Source organism: Engraulis encrasicolus, chromosome 2 (assembly GCF_034702125.1).
Source record: "Engraulis encrasicolus isolate BLACKSEA-1 chromosome 2, IST_EnEncr_1.0, whole genome shotgun sequence".
Taxonomy (NCBI): domain Eukaryota; kingdom Metazoa; phylum Chordata; class Actinopteri; order Clupeiformes; family Engraulidae; genus Engraulis; species Engraulis encrasicolus.
The window spans coordinates 12172774-12189737 of NC_085858.1; the positions used below are offsets into that span (position 1 = coordinate 12172774).

A 16964-nucleotide genomic window follows, 5' to 3' on the forward strand; every position below is an offset into this window, starting at 1 on the left:
CAGACTGATGTTCCTTCCTCGTGCATGCAAGGTCTTTCACTGGGACTTCCATGAGCCCATTGCACTGTGATGTGCTTAACATATACTACAATACTTGGAGTTCCACCATCATTTTTTTTCTAACAGTACTTTTAGTAGAGAAAGTGCGCTCAACTCCGAAAAGTTTCTTACAAGGTCTTTGGGTGCGAGCAAACAGCAAAGTTCATGTATGGTAAAAAGCCGCACTCTCGGATCAATTTCTTGCAGTTTTAATACTGGGTTAGCATGGCAGACAGACAGACGTTTTGGCCTAAGCCTTCTTCAGCGTCTTTAAAGAAGCTGTAAAGACGCTGTGATGTGCTTAACATATACTATAATACTTGGAGTTCCACCATCATTTCTTTTCTAACATTACTTTTAGTAGAGAAAGTGCGCTCAACTCCGAAAAGTTTCTTACAAGGTCTTTGGGTGCGAGCAAACAGCAAAGTTCATGTATGGTAAAAAAGCCGCACTCCCGGATCAATTTCTTGCAGTTTTAATACTGGGTTAGCATGGCAGACAGACAGACGTTTCGGCCTAAGCCTTCTTCAGCGTCTTTAAAGAAGCTGTAAAGACGCTGAAGAAGGCTTAGGCCGAAACGTCTGTCTGTCTGCCATGCTAACCCAGTATTAAAACTGCAAAAAATTGATCTGGGAGAGCGGCTTTTTTACCATACATTTTCTAAAATTACGCCAGGTAAAGTGAAAGTGATTCGCTGCGCAGTTAAATCTACAGTCATTCCGAGTCCACCGTTACGCAAATGCATGAATGAAACAGCTGTACCCATCGCAAATGCCATGGCCTCTGTTGTGCTCACTGATGACATATTGGTTAGATACAATGCAAAAAAAAAAAAATAGTTTGGGTAGCTCCGTCAGCAGCAGCAGTAGCCAGCGCGAATCAAGTAGACTAATTGAGAATAACGTGAGAAGAGAACAACAGCGCAAGCAACACTATTGCGTTGAGGCCACGTTCTTCAGGCTATTCAAATGTGCCTGATCACACCGTCTTCCAGCACGAACGGATTCTGCATTCCGTAGAATCCTTAATAATAATGTTGATGCATACAATCCAAGGTCGTTTTTAATCAGGAAACTGAAAGGATTTGGAGTAGCTAAGCTACAAAATCGAGGAGAGGAAATATGTAAGCCTATGGTGTCCTTACCTACAACATTTCTGTTTGGTATGGCAACCTAACCCTACTCATTCTGTTTTTATTCAGTGAGACCAAAGGCAATTTTCATGCTGAAATGACAATGAAAGTCTATTCTATTTTATTCTATTCTATTCTATGGCGTAATGTTAGACTAGATTCAAATGTATTGACACTGTTATAAATAGGACTACAGGGCAATCATGAAATGCATTTTAGATGTGAGAATGACAATAGGCCTAGGCCCTATATGAGGGATTCCATAGAGGTACAGTTTGCACATAGGCCTATTAAAATATTTGGCCATTTACACAGCCGGCCTACAACCTGGGGAAGCAGGTGTATTATGAGTTGTGCCACTACACTGGTTAAAATCCCTTTTCCCACGAAAAGTAAAGTAATAAGTAACGAGTTACTTTTTAAGTTTAGTAATAAGTAAAGTAACTCAATTACAATTGAAAGCAGTAACTAAAGTAAAGTAACCAATTACTTTTAAAAAGTAACTTACCCAACACTGGTCACTAGTAAGTGAACGGTGACTCTCCCGACCACTTTCACAGCCTGCTGTCAGATTTTCCTGCACATAAGTTTTTTGCCGCTCCATCAGCCAAAAGTTATCATAAGGAAAACAAACATAAGGAAAACAGAAAATATTCTACATATTCTCATTTCAGTAGTTCACTATCTGAAATTTGGAATAAGCATGTATGCTTCGTTTTGGCGGGAGAATGGGCTTCTCATGATGGGCCGTCTCTCCACCGCTGTCCACGCAGTGGACTGATCATCAAAGTACTTCATGGGGTCCGCACAAACCAATGCACTCGAGAAGCTGAGATTGGTTGGGTTACATGGCGTATTGGGCAAGATCGCTGACCATGGTGCTGCCAAGTACTGCCATGGTACTGCCAAGTCAGTGAAAAGTCGACCCGGTAAACATTCTCATGGTCAGGACCAGGGGGCGCCACTGAGAGCTCAGGCAGTATCTGCACCCACATGTGCGAGGTCTGAGCGGACACCCCCCGGCCGATGATGGTCAGAGGGCAATGAAACAAGGTGAACTGGAGAGGAAGCTAGGACAGGACGCCTGACGAATTGATTGAACATTGGCGGAAGGGAGGCGAACGGGCAGGTGGTGGGTGCAAACGAGAAAGCACATTTCTGACAGGAGATAGGTGAGCAGAGAATGGATGCTGTGTGGTTAATTAAAGGGACACTGTGCAGGAAATGGTCAAAAAAGGTACTGCAACTATGCTGCTCGTTGAAACTGGGTTGGCTATCGCCAAATTTTATATTTACATGAAAGTTTACTAAGTAATAAACAAATATTTTCTAGTATGGTCCAAGTAGAGTCAGTTTTGCAGCTAAAAATGGCTATTTTTGGAAATTCAAAATGGCGGACCATGGAAAAGATCCCCCTTTTCATGTATGAAAAGTGCAATTTTTCCAGTCATAATGAATACTTAAAATTTGGTGGTGGTGGTAAGTATTCATGAAAAAGGTAACATTAGTGAATGGGCAGCATGGAAATAAACAACTAAAAATCTCACACAGTGTCCCTTTAAGGGGCGTTCCAATCTTTGCGATGAAATCCCACCAAATGATGGCTGAGCGGAGAATGAGATGCAGGTGGTTAAATAGGCGTGCCTATCTTTTCGCAATGAACTCTGACGAATCACAGTTGATCGGAGAATAGAACTTTTGTTTTTAACAAAACATGCATTTGTACGACTGTTGGTACTCTGGGATTAAAAACAACCACACTACGAGGGGACTTAATTGACACAGTATGTGTGTGTGTGTGTGTGTGTGTGTGTGTGTGTGTGTGTGTGTCATCCTATACCTGTGTGTGCTCCATGTGGTAGTTAGCGATGAGCTGAGCGTAGCGACCGTTAGCCTTCAAGAGGGAAGAATGTGGCCCCGCCTCCTTGATTTCTCCATCCTCCAATAGCAACACCTCGTCACAGAACTGCAGATACTAATGGGCAGGAGGGAAGAGCCAGTAGCAGCAACTCGTCACAGAACTCACTGTTGGAGTGTGTGTGTGTGTGTTATCCGTGTGTGTACCTGTAGCTGGTGTGTGACTAGGATGACTGATCTGCCTCTGAGACTCTTCTTGATGCACTCCTGGAAGATGTGCTTCCCCACATGGGCGTCCACGGCAGAAAGAGGGTCGTCCAGGAGGTAGATGTCCCGTCCCGAGTACACTGCGCGGGCCACGCTGATGCGCTGCTTCTGCCCCCCCGACAGGTTTATACCACGCTCTCCTATCTACATGGATGCACACGTGCATGCACATGCATATGGACACACACATGCATACACGTACACACATATGCACGCACGCATGTACACACACACGCGCACATGCGCACATGCGCACATGCGCACACGCACACGCACACACACACACACGTGTCACTTGTGGTCCTGGGGGTGGATAAACCTGAATAACGCACTCTCATCACACTGATGTGCTGCACCTGCCCACCAGGCATGTTTTATTTAAATTAGTTTCATGCAATTTCATTTGAGAGGGGCAGCATAAACAGTCATCACAGACATTATGCAATTTAAGGAAAATGCATATTAGATTTAACAAAATGTAGTAAAATCAAAATATGCAATAAAACAGACATAAAACACACAAGATAACTCACCTCAGTCTGATCACCGTGGGGCAGTGTGGCCAAATCTGGCTGAAGAGAGCAGGCTCTGATGACCTCATCATACCTGACACACACACACACACACACACACACACCAGGGGTGATAGTGGAAAAAAATCCTGAGCCTGAACTTTTTCCCCTGCTCTAACGACGACACACACACACACAAATAATTCAGTAGTCACACAAGTGTTGATCGACAGGTTTGTGTGTGTGTGTGTGTGTGTGTGTGTGTGTGTGTGTGTGTGTGTGTGTGTGTGTGTGTGTGTGTGTGTGTGTGTGTGTGTGTGTGTGTGTGTGTGTCTACCTGTGTTGGTCGAAGGCTTCTCCCATGAGGATGTTGTCTCTGACGGTTCCGTGGAAGATCCAGGCTTGCTGAGAGACGTACGCCAGACTGCCCTCTACACACACACGACCCTGATGCAGGTGCATCTACATGCACACATACAGTAGATACTGTTAGAATTTCACTTAGATTAGACACTACAGTGTAGTGATTACACGAACACTTAACATCCCATCCACAAGGGGGCACCGGTTGATCTACGGGTCAGCTTAAAGGACAACTGCGGTATTTACAACATTAAGCCTCATTTCCGAGTTGTCTGCAATGTTCTGGAACTCCCCTCACCGTTTTTTTTATGTTTACTGCTGTCTTGGGTATTTGCCAAAATTTGATTTTGATCTCCGGGTCAGTTTAAGGCCATGAAAGGTCAGCAAGTGAGCCCAATGAGGCACACCCCTGATAGCGCATTCGCATATGAGGCAGCCATTGGTTCTAAGTTCCTAAAGGAGCTAGCCACTGCACTATTTGGGACTTTGGGGACCCTCTTTCGTTTTGCCTTTGTTTTGGATTTCCATTGGACATTTTGCTTTGTTTTATTTGGATGTGGGGTTTTTTCCCACAAGTTTAACTACTGTAACACCCAAAGGGGAGCAAGCTAGCCTGAGACCCCATGTGTCTGAGCTCGGCGTCACATGATGACCCTGCTTGCGCTGGCCCCAAGACCTGGAAGTAGGTTGGTTGTCCACTTGCCACGTGTGTCCATCATTTATAGCCTCTCACACCCTGGGGCCCTCTCAATGAACTGTACGTGGGGTCTTTACCCTGAAACACTGAACATTGGTGAGAGGAGCAAGTTGGAGAGAGAGCTCCTGAGCTGGAGCTGGTCGTCTGCTGAAAGACATCGCTTGCATTGGCTATAGGACCAGAGGCTGCTCTCTCCCCTACAGACATCCATACATTCTAGATCATACACTCACACTGCCACGTTAATGCATACATAACTGTGAGGAGTTTGACAGGGGCACCTAGCTACCTTACACCTCTCACACACTGGGGCCATCTCAATGTCAAGTGTTCTAGCCTTGCTAGGACGTGAAACGCCTGGTGATTCTAAACTCCGCGGAGTTCACCAAAGAGTATCCAATCACTGGGCGTTTCACGTCCTAGCAATGCTAGAACACTGGACATTGAGAAAAAGTCACTGACTAACATGTTAATGCAAAGACCTAGCGCTAGCAAGTTGTGGGTTAACATCGTAGGAGTGTTGGTGGTTTTGGGTCTTTGTGAGGTTTTGGTTAGCTTGCGCTGCAGTTGTGGTCCAGTATTTGTGAACGTGCTTCAGTGTAATTGTGTTATGTTAATGTGTGTGTCTGTGTGTGTGTGCGTGCGTGCGTGCGTGCGTGTTTAACTTTACCTGTTCCAGGATGCTGCTGATGAGGGAGCTTTTCCCACTGCCGACATTCCCACACACTCCCAGCAGATGCCCCTGCAACACAGACACATTTACCATTAACTGATCTGGAATATCAACACCCCAATTTATTTTTACTCTGTACTGACTTCACTGACTTGCCATGCACTTTTAATGCTTTAAATGTAATTTTCCACCACAGTATCCCTGCCTGTCAAATGCCTCTGTATTTCACTGTTAATACAATCACATAGAAGCACAATTAAGCATGACTGTAACTACCATTGAGGACACAGAGGTCATGTCCTCTGTATCTATTTATCTATTGATGAAAATTGATATATGATCAACAATGATACATTCAGTCTATATACACCACCCCCATTTATCATCAAGGCAGTGATTAATGAAAACAAACTTAAGAGTTTGACTGAAGTGTTTGAAGCATTCTAAATGTACAGTATGCCGTACAGCACACAGTATTTGACCTCAGTATTTGAACATGTCTGGTTACAGCCCTGCAATTAAGCTTCAATCATTCAGACCACCCTCTCCACTGACTTGGCTACTGTACCTTGGACAGGGTGAAGCTGAGGTGTCTCAGGGCGAGGCTGTCCCCCGATGTCTGTGTGTCGTGGCTTGAGTCACTGGAGGTGTGTGTGCTGGAGCTGTTGGTGTTAGACATGTCTGTGTGTTCAGAGATGTGTGTGTTGGAGGTGTGTGTGTCATGGGAAGTGTGTGTGCCATTGGAGGTGTGTGTGTTGAAGGTATGTGTGTTGGAGGTGTGTGTGCCCTTGGAGGTGTGTGTGTCGAAGGTATGTGTGTTGGAGGTGTGTGTGTCGAAGGTATGTGTGTTGGAGGTGTGTGTGCCCTTTGAGGTGTGTGTGCCCTTGGAGGTGTGTGTGTTGGAGGTGTGTGTGCTATTGGAGGTGTGTGTGTGGGAGGTGTGTGTTGGTGGTGTCCAGGAGAAGGATGCGTCCTCCATGATGACAGCGGCGTCCAGGCCTCTCCCCTGCTCCACGTACGCCTCAGGGTTCCTCAGCAGCAGCATCCTCTGGACAGCACACACACAAGACACACACACACACACACACACACACACACACACACACACACACACACACACACACACACACACACACACACACACAATTAGACACACACACACAAGACACACACACACACACACAAGACACACACACACACACAAGACACACACACACACACACAAGACACACACACACACACACACACACACACACACACACACACACACACACACACACACACACACACACACACACACACGATTACACACACACAATTAGACACACACACAATTAGACACACACACACATTAGACACACACACACAAACACACACACACACACACACACACACACACACACACACACACACACACACACCAGTGCTTGACACTAACTTTTTTGTTCACCAGCCATTTTGGCTCGTGGTTTCCCTGACTCACTAGCCATTCGGCCTCCTTACTAGCCATAATTGTCTTAACCGTCATGACAGCTGTGATGTAGCCTGTGATAGGCCCTATATAATATAATATAATATAATATAATATAATATAATATAATATAATATAATATAATATAATATAATATAATGCTAGTAATATTTCACTGTAGGCTAGTAATGGGTAGAGGGGAGTCATGGGTGAGTGGTTAGGGCGTCAGACTTGCATCCCAGAGGTTGCCGGTTCGACTCCCGACCCGCCAAGTTGGTGGGGGGAGTAATCAACCAGTGCTCTCCCCCATCCTCCTCCATGACTGAGGTACCCTGAGCATGGTACCGTCCCACCGCACTGCTCCCTATGGGGCGCCACTGAGGGCTGCCCCCTTGCACGGGTGAGGCATAAATGCAATTTCGTTGTGTGCAGTGTGCAGTGTTCACTTGTGTGCTGTGGAGTGCTGTGTCACAATGACAATGGGAGTTGGAGTTTCCCAATGGGCTTTCACTTTCACTTTAACATTTCACTGAGGTGTCTCCTCTCCTCAAACAGGGAGTAAAGTAGGCCTACAGTGGAACTGATCTGAGTTCTGATGTTATTTGCTTCATATAGCCTATTGAAACGCCAGGCATAATGATCATGCAGTGTTGTGCAAGGGCACAAGCACAAATACAAGGCCTAGAACTATGTGAAGACGGCACATGTATTTCTTTGAGGTGGAAGGCGTTTTCATTCGTTTGTTCATAAATTGCCCATGTGCAAATATCTCACGCTGGGCTGGTGCGCAAAGCTGACCATCTCCTGCACCGTCCTCCAGCACTACGTTTTGATCAGCCCCAGACAATTTGAGCGACAAATCCACTCAGATTGTTTTTACGCTATACATGCGTCTTTCAAAATGTGCGGTGTGGGGGATTCTGGACACCAGAACTGTCAGGATGTCAGGAACTGTCAGGAAAAGCAAGATAACGCACCTGTCAATGCCGCCCCATTGACTGTCATTATTTTGACCTGTTGAAAATGTCCGGTTTTTGACGTTAATGCTGGGAAATCTCAAATTTGACAGGTATGATGCCGTTACTTGCCGACTTTCTGTCATCCTCTTTTTTTGTGCTACTGTTAAAGCAAGACGGACATTGCGATCCTGATGCTGTTTGTGCAGTTTTTGGCTAACTGTGCACCAAGGTTTTGTCAGTAGCCTAACCACAGTTGAGGAAATGTACAGGGCTAGTAGGGAATGAAAATATTGCGGTACGCTTTGACGTGTCAGTCTTTCCCCACGGAGGCGGGGCATAGGCAGTGTGGGACACGCAATGCCCTGTAGGTTCGCAATGCGACATTTGATTCCTTTTTGATAGCGAAGACATTCAAAGAAATCCATCACTGTTTTTTACCAATCACACCCCAATAATAAGTTAGGCTACCAGCCAAATGGCTCGTGAGGATCAACTTGTTACACGCCAAACCCAATTTTTACCCGCATTTGGCGCCCTGGCGCCCGTTAGTGTCAAGCCCTGAAACACAAACACACACAAACACAAACACAAACACACACACGTTACACACACACACACACACATTACACATGTCACACACACACACACACACACACACACACATTACACACACACGTTACACATGTTTCACACACACACACACACACACACACACACACACACACACACACACACACAAGATACTCTCCCCACCAACTTGGTGGGTCGGGAATCGAACAGGCAACCGTTGGGCTACAAGCCTGACTCCCTAACCACTTACCCATGACAGACTGGCCATTCAAATAAAAAAAGTTCCATGCAAAATGAACCATATTTATTTTCATCACTCATCAGCAGTGTTGGGCAGTAATGCATTACAAAATAATTACTGTAATGCATTACTTTTTGCTGTAATGCAGTAATGTAAGGCATTACAGGGCAAACATCTGTAATATTTACTTACTTACAGTGCTAAATAACTTAAGTTACAATGCACAATGACCTGGATCTTAGTGGTATTCAGTGTGGTGGGTCAGAAAATGCTGTGGTGGGTCTGCATGCTGCCAAAAACACCTCCTGGATGGGAGGTGAAATAGTCATGACTCATGAGCTTGATTTACACAGTAATAAATTGCCAGATCCATATTTAGGCTGGCGGTTCTTTTGGCAAAAGTAACTAAAGTAAAGCAAAAGTAGTGTAATGCCTTACATTTTGAATATAGCAATATTGTTGTGGGATTAACTTGAAAAGACAGTAACATGTAATCAGCAATGTATTACAGTTTTTGAGTAACTTGCCCAACAGTGCTCATCAGTGCCAAAAACACACCTTGAGTCGTCCAATGGAGATGAGGCCTTCAGCAAGAGCCTTGACACCGAAGGGCAAAAGACCCAGACAGAACCGCATGGAGTTGAATACTGCAATAATGGTAAAGGCCTGAACACACACACACACACACACACACACACACACACACACACACACACACAGATAATTACTATGATTTCTAGCCAATACATTTATAGTCTACTATTTTCTCATGCTTTGAACCCTGCAGCTTACATCAGCATCCGATTATTATGTGTGACTAGCACAAAGTCAATGGGGTTAGCTCCAAAGCTAATATATTCTGTAAAGAGTATAAAGATTGTTATAAATTAGAAAGTGGACTCTCTCTCTCTCTCTCTCTCTCTCTCTCTCTCTCTCTCTCTCTCTCTCTCTCTCTCTCTCTCTCTCTCTCTCTCTCTCTCTCTCTCTCTCTCTCTCTCTCTCTCTCTCTCTCTCTCTCTCTCTCTCTCTCTCTCTCTCTCTCTCTCTCTCTCTCACACACACTGACCGTGGAGGGGAGCAGCGGCAGGCCCAGCAGAGTGTGTATGGTGAAGGTAAAGATGGTGGCCAGCGCAGGGGTGATGATGACGTTGGAGGTGTTCATGCTCTGCACATAACCAACACACTGCAACAGACTCTCCTCCTGTTTGCGGATATCTACACACACACACACAGACACACAGACACAGACACAGACACAGACACAGACACACACACACACACACACACACACACACACACACACACACACAGACACACACACACACACACACACACACACACACACACACACACACACACACACACACACACACACACACACACACACACTCCCAGGTTGCAATACAGACATACGACATACGTAAAAGTTTGGACACACCTTTAGTAAATAGTCATTTTCGTGGCTTTTTACAGTACATCGTGCTGAGATATAAAAACAATCTAATTAATTACAGAGTTTGTAATAAATTAATCTAATTAATCCACATTTAATCTATCATATATGTTATCATCCACATAGGTGGTATACTTGGTATTAGAGAGAAAGGTGGGAAAAGTGCCCATACCATATCCCATCACTTTAGACTTTTTAAATGGCCATACAATAAACAACCTCTGATATGAAATAAATAACTATCAAAATTGAAGACCATGAACTGCCAACCTAATATTTTGGCCTACTAGAGACGAAAACCAAAACACAGTCAACAACGCGAAAGGTGTGGGATTGTAGACAATTATAGATCTTATGAATTAAGTTCATTATGTCTAACTGTTTAACTTAAACACTTAGTGGTTTCTTTTGCCTTAAGACATTTACTTTAAAACTTTTACATGTCTTAAGGCAAAAGAAACCACTAAGTGTTTAAATTATAGATCTTGCCTGTATTGGCAAATGCCCAAAACAAGGCATTCTAGTTCATCTGAAAATTCTAGTTCTACAATTCTAATGAGTTATTGGGTGACATTAACGAAATAGTACAATATACTGTAAATAGCCAAGAAAATAAAGAAAACGCATTGAATGAGAAGGTGTGTCCAAACATTGGGGCCTATACACAGCATGAGTGAATGGCAAGTTGTCAAAATGCAGAAGACAAAATTACAATTACTGAGATTGTCGTCCCTCTGGTTTTGATTGTAATTGTGGCTTAATGTTACTGCGTTGATATTGCTTAAAATCTGAAATGTATCCACCGGCCTGTTTTTTCAGCAAATGAAACTCTGCGCACACGCGCGCGCGCACTCACGCACGCACGCACGCACGCACGCACGCACGCACGCACGCACGCACGCACGCACGCACGCACGCACGCACGCACGCACGCACGCACACACACACACACACACACACACACACACACACACACACACACACACACACCCTGACAGCTTTGGCTGGGCCCAGGACAAAGACATCCAAACCCCAAACCCAGGCCCCAAACCCAATACATGCAATGTAATAAGGGCCCCCCTTTTCTTGGGCCCGGGACAAGTGACCCTCTTGTCCCCCCTGTCGGCCTCCCTCCACACACACACACACACACACACACACACCGGAGATCTTCTTGCAGAAGAACTCTTCCCAGGCGTACATCTTGATGAGTTTGATACAGGTCAGCAGCTCGTTCATGGTGCGCACGCGGCTATCGGTTTCCTTGACAACCTTACATTGGAAAAACTTGATGATCTTGCCAAAGCCGACCTGCAGTCCACAAAGACACAAACACAAACGTGCACGTGCACACACGCATTAGCTTCCTCTCTTCCTCTCTCATATTCACACAAACACAACCACACACACACACTAATGAGTTATTGGGTGACATTAACGAAATAGTACAATGTACTGTAAATAGCCAAGAAAATAAAGAAAACACATTGAATGAGAAGGTGTGTGTGTGTGTGTGTGTGTGTGTGTGTGTGTGTGTGTGTGTGTGTGTGTGTGTGTGTGTGTGTGTGTGTGTGTGTGTGTGTGTGTGTGTGTGTGTGTGTGTGTGTGTACCTGTATAGGCAGGAAGGCCAGGTGGACAGTGACATGCGCCCCTATGTATTCATGTGTGTGTGTGTGCATCCATGTATATTATTTCCCCTGTAATCAGTTACATTACTGCGTTACTCAAAAAGGTAATGCATTACAGTAATTAGTTACTTTTGTAACGAGTTACTCCCAGCACTGGTACCTGTATAGGCAGGAAGGCCAGGTAAACAGCGACCCCTATGAGTGCGGAGTACCCCAGTATGTAACAGGCGAAGGCTGCACAGGCCAGCAGCAGAGAAGGGACCACAAAGAGAAACGGCCCAAACACAAACGCAGAGTACATGCGATAGCTGTCCACCGTCAGCACGTTGATCACCTGCAAAACACACATCTCAGTCAGCCCGTGTCTCTGTGTATTCGTGTTTGTGTTAGTGTGTGTGTGTGGGTGTCAAGTCAAGTCAACTTTATTGTCTTATGTCTTTACATGAAATGGTCATAGAATTGAAATGATGTTTCTTACTTTCCCATGCAAGGACATAGACATATCCAAAACATAGAGTAGAGTAGAGTAGAGTAGAGTAACTTAATTGATCCTCAGGGGGAAATTCAGGTACATAGACAACATAAGGCATCTTCCCATGGACCCGGTTCTACGGGGTTTTCGTGCTCCTGAGCATACATATAGTAAGTTAGAAGGTATTTGTGTTGCGCATATAATATAATGTGTGTCTCACCTCTCCCACTGAGACGGTAGTGAGGGCTCGTATGCGGGTGATCTTGCGAAAGGCCAGCATGCTGAAGGCTCCTTTCATGCGTATGGCCATGTGGATGTTGGCGGCCCACAACAGGGACAGCAAGAAGAGCCTAGCGGACTCCGTCGCCAGGAGAGCCAGACACAGGCCCACGCTGAAGCCCACCGACCTGCCCTCCTCAGACTCCACATAACCCAGGATCAGATGCACCAGCACAGACTGAGAGAGGAGAGGGGCGGCGACGGCGAAGGAGAAATGACAGTGAGAAGGTAGGTTTGTGGATCAAAATAGCATGTTGTGGGCCATAACATGTTGGAAACACGTACGTTTGTACAAATACACTGAACAAACTCATGGATTTGAAATATAGGCCTACTGTACATTAGGTTACATGTTAGATTTGGGTTATACTATTCATTATATATATTAGCTGCTCATTAACATGTGTATTAGTAGAATACTATCCATTTGTGAGACATTAATCACTAAGCAGTCTGTTTGTGCAGATGGGCCTGCTGAAAAGACTCAAATCTAAAAAATAAATGAATAAATCACTGTTACCTGTCCTGTCTTGGACTTTATGTCAGTCTGTAAAATGTCAGTCTTGTATATGTCTATGTCCTGGCAAGGTATAGACAGAAAACATTATTTAATTTTCCTTGTATGACTTGAACATACGTATGAAGAAAGTGACAATAAAGGCTGACTTGACTTGATAAAGAAGCACTCATCGCCATTTCACACTGAAGAAGGGTGCAAACCCGAAATGTCTGTGAGACGATTAAAAAAAACAAAAGAAATTTGAGAGCTTCTTTATTCATTTATTTTTGAGATTTGAGTTCATTCATTGACAAAGTAATGTACCCAGTGTAGAGAATTAGATTAGAAGGTGTTGAGTGCGCTTCCTGGTCCTTCCCGCTGAAAAGACTCAAGTACAAGTTTCAAGTGTTGTTTATGACCTTACAGTTTTTTTAATATTTTTTTGATATTCAATTTTTAATTTTTCAATGTATCATAATTCATATTCTGAAGGTTGTTGTATTCCATGCTGTTTGAGTAATTTGTAGAGCCAGAAAAGAGCTTTCAAACAATACCTCAGACATCCTTTTGTGACCTACACTGACTGATATAATCAAGGCGGAATGCATGTCCTACCCTCACATGTAAACCTTTGCTAGTCTGTTTCTCCCTTAATCGTCAATGGGTTAATATTGGTGTCAGATTCACAAAAATGCAGTTCTGGGGTGCTACCTTGCTACTAAACAGGCATAGCAAGTTTGATTGAAATCCATGTCGGTCGGGTCCCAAAGTGTCTGATTTCACGTGAAATGACCCAAAGGTGGGAATTACACAAGGGCCGCTGACAGCTTTTGCTGGGCCCAGGACAAAGTAATCTGAAAGGGCCCCCCATCCAATACATACATATAATGTAATGAAAACACAAATTTGACACCCCCCCCCCTCCCGTCTCCCTGGGCCCGGGACAACTGACCCCTTTGTCCACCCCCTCTGACTATAATCATTGAGTGTGTGTGTGTGTGTGTGTGTGTGTGTGTGTGTGTGTGTGTGTGTGTGTGTGTGTGTATGACTCACGGGCCCGATGGCGAGCAGGGTCTGCAGGAGGAGTGCTCCGATGGCGCTGAGGATGAGCTTGCTCCTCTGGAACCTCATCACCACTCGGACCAATGAGGCGCGATCTGGACCCACACGACTCACTTCCTCATCCCACAGCCTCTCCAGCCTATAACACACATTCACATATTATTATGAAGTTATTCCATGCCAATTGAACAAATCTCCACGCACTTACTGGGTGTTCCATTAACCTTCATAGACATCCAAGAGAAAAGAGTAAAGTGGTATCCTTTCCAATAGGGCTGCACGATTATGGAAAAAAAATCATTAATCAATTATTAATCACGATTATTGATTTTTGCAGATTTAAAAAAATATATAACCAAATGAAATAGAACCAAGAATGAATTATACGGGAGGAGCAAAATAAAATGAATTGTAACAATTATGTAAAAGGCAATCACATAAAACTTAGGTGAACAGATTTCTGGCCAGAAACAACAGCCTGTCAGTATGTCCTGGCTTCAAGGAGGCTCTGGAAGGTAAGACACTATTGCCACAATTAAATCCCGATTGAAATCCGATTTCGATATCACGATTATATCACGATTTTCGATTATTTTCGATTAATTGTGCAGCCCTACTTTATAAGTTACAGACTGCTTTATTGGAGGGTGGTGGTGGTGGGGGGCGGGGTTGATTTTGTTCAGCTGTTGTTTTTCTGCAAAGTTGTCAAGGCCATAGCGTTAACAGCTGTACAATATAGAAGGCTTACAATTGGCATGCTGGTACATGAATAGGTGTAGTCTGCGGCAAAATGATCCCACATCTTTACGCCTAAAGTTTGTTAACAGACAGACACACACACACTGTAGACAGTTTCTATGTATAGTTTCACTATGGCTAGGTAGATGGGTAGATAGGTACCAGCCTCTGGGGGATGAAGAACCTGTCTGACAGCAGGGAGCTGACCATACCAGAACAAAGGGCCAAATCTAGGCCATCACCCAAACCATATACCTATAGGTGTATACAGTGGAGCTGATCAACCTTAAAGTTAAAGTTAAACCTTGATATCGTTAAAGTGAAACCGTACAAATGCTCATTAAAGTTGAAGCTACAGAATGATCTGGACCAGCAAGACACGCGCACACGCACACGCGCACACGCGCACACACACGCACACGCGCACACGCGCACACGCGCACACACGCACACACACACACACACACACACACACACAAACCTGTCTCCATTGGTGCTGCAGCCATCATTCGGAGAGATCGAGAGGGAACTGAGGTCGAGGCGGTTCCGGAACAGTTTCCACATAATGGGGCTCATCCATGAGAAAGACGCAAATGAGAAGAAACCTGCATCGTCCATATTGAAAATGTTTTTATCCAAATTGAAAACTTTGCACACAAATGCAAACATACACACACACACTCACACACACAGAGACACGACTGTTGTAAGCTTCAAAAAGATTGCTGCTGCTTACGACTCACGGACTAACTATGCTAACTAGGCCCAGGTCAAGGGGTCATTGGTCCTAAGAGCCCCTGACAAATTAGTTTCTGGACAAATAAGCATGGCCCTCCCTCCAGGGGCGGAGCTATAGGCGGGGCGAGCAGGGCATTTGCATTGGTGGTGGGGGCCCTATTGTGACCTTGACAGGCCGTATGGGGGGCCCTATCAGTGTTTTGCCCAGGGGCCCCGTCTGCAATTGTTCCGCCACTGCCTCCCTCCCTCCCTCCTTTTTTGGGAGGGGGCTGCCGTGGAATTAACTGTTAACTAAGGCAGCTATAACAATATAGTAAATCATGTCCAGAAAAAGAGACAGGTCAAAACATGAGTGAACACTTCAGTGACTTGAGAATCCAAAACCACAGTTAAATAATGAAGCAACCAGCTGCCTTACTGGATTTGCTGTCTTAAGAACTGTTGAGTTGATCGCCAGAATCAGGTGTTCTGCAGTAAACTGGCCAAAGTTGCCCCCTGAAATCCCAGGAAAGAAATGGAAATGATCTGAACTTGATAGGTTCCCTAGCCAGGACACTTCTGTATGACTGCCTTGAGCGATATTAGATTAGGAGGTTCACCAGTAATAATTTAGTGCATCGTTTTTCTTAAGTGTATTGTAATATGTGCACATAAAGGCATATTATATTGTTAGCCTGGACCTTTTGGATGAAATAACAGCCTTACAGTAATATTGTTTTGTGTATGAGTAGAGAGTAGAGTAGAGTAGTTTATTTGTCACATACAAATCCATAACCAAGATTACAGCTTGTAGTGAAATGACGGTTCTGGTAAAACTCCACACCATGCAGAAATCATTAGACTAAAAATGTCAACATAAACACACACATTAAATGAATAAGCAGGATAGAAAATGTCCATAGATCTCATGTCAGATTGTCCATAGAGGTGTCGATCGAGACGAGAGTTGGATGCGCCGCTTACAAAGCAGACAGCTGCGCTGTGTCCGCAGCTACTCTGTGCCGAGACGGAGACAACAACGCGGGTGGCCACATGCCCTCAAATTATCTTGTATCCACCCTTTTTTATCAGACCTGCATCCGTATATATTAAATATTGACAGGAATGTATACAGTATATCATTGCCAAATATTATTTCTGACAGGACAGTCGAAGATGGTGACAGGAAGCGAATGGGACTGAGAGACGGGGAGGATCGAGAAATGACCCCAGTCGGACTCGAACCGGAGTCTCCGTGGGTGGGCATGCAAGCCCAAATGTGGGGGGCTTAGCGCGCTGGTGCCCAACAGTGCCCAACGTTTTTTTCAGTGACT

General features: G+C 44.6%; 1 protein-coding gene across 1 annotated transcript in view; it reads right to left on the bottom strand.

Moving 5' to 3' along the window:
• LOC134468282 (ATP-binding cassette sub-family C member 12-like) overlaps nt 1-14285 on the bottom strand; it is a 32748-nt gene extending 18463 nt beyond the window's left edge. Inside the window, exons 1-14 of the mRNA XM_063222227.1 lie at nt 14167-14285; nt 13135-13194; nt 12556-12792; nt 12024-12197; nt 11398-11545; nt 9848-9996; nt 9340-9447; nt 6109-6588; nt 5538-5609; nt 4145-4269; nt 3829-3901; nt 3236-3439; nt 3012-3146; nt 1680-1748 (exon numbers count right to left, since the gene is read on the bottom strand). Coding sequence (XP_063078297.1) covers nt 1680-1748; nt 3012-3146; nt 3236-3439; nt 3829-3901; nt 4145-4269; nt 5538-5609; nt 6109-6588; nt 9340-9447; nt 9848-9996; nt 11398-11545; nt 12024-12197; nt 12556-12792; nt 13135-13194; nt 14167-14244 — 2112 coding nt within the window. The 5' untranslated portion in view covers nt 14245-14285. The remainder of the gene's footprint in view (nt 1-1679; nt 1749-3011; nt 3147-3235; nt 3440-3828; nt 3902-4144; nt 4270-5537; nt 5610-6108; nt 6589-9339; nt 9448-9847; nt 9997-11397; nt 11546-12023; nt 12198-12555; nt 12793-13134; nt 13195-14166) is intronic.
• Nucleotides 14286-16964: the final 2679 nt, after the last annotated feature.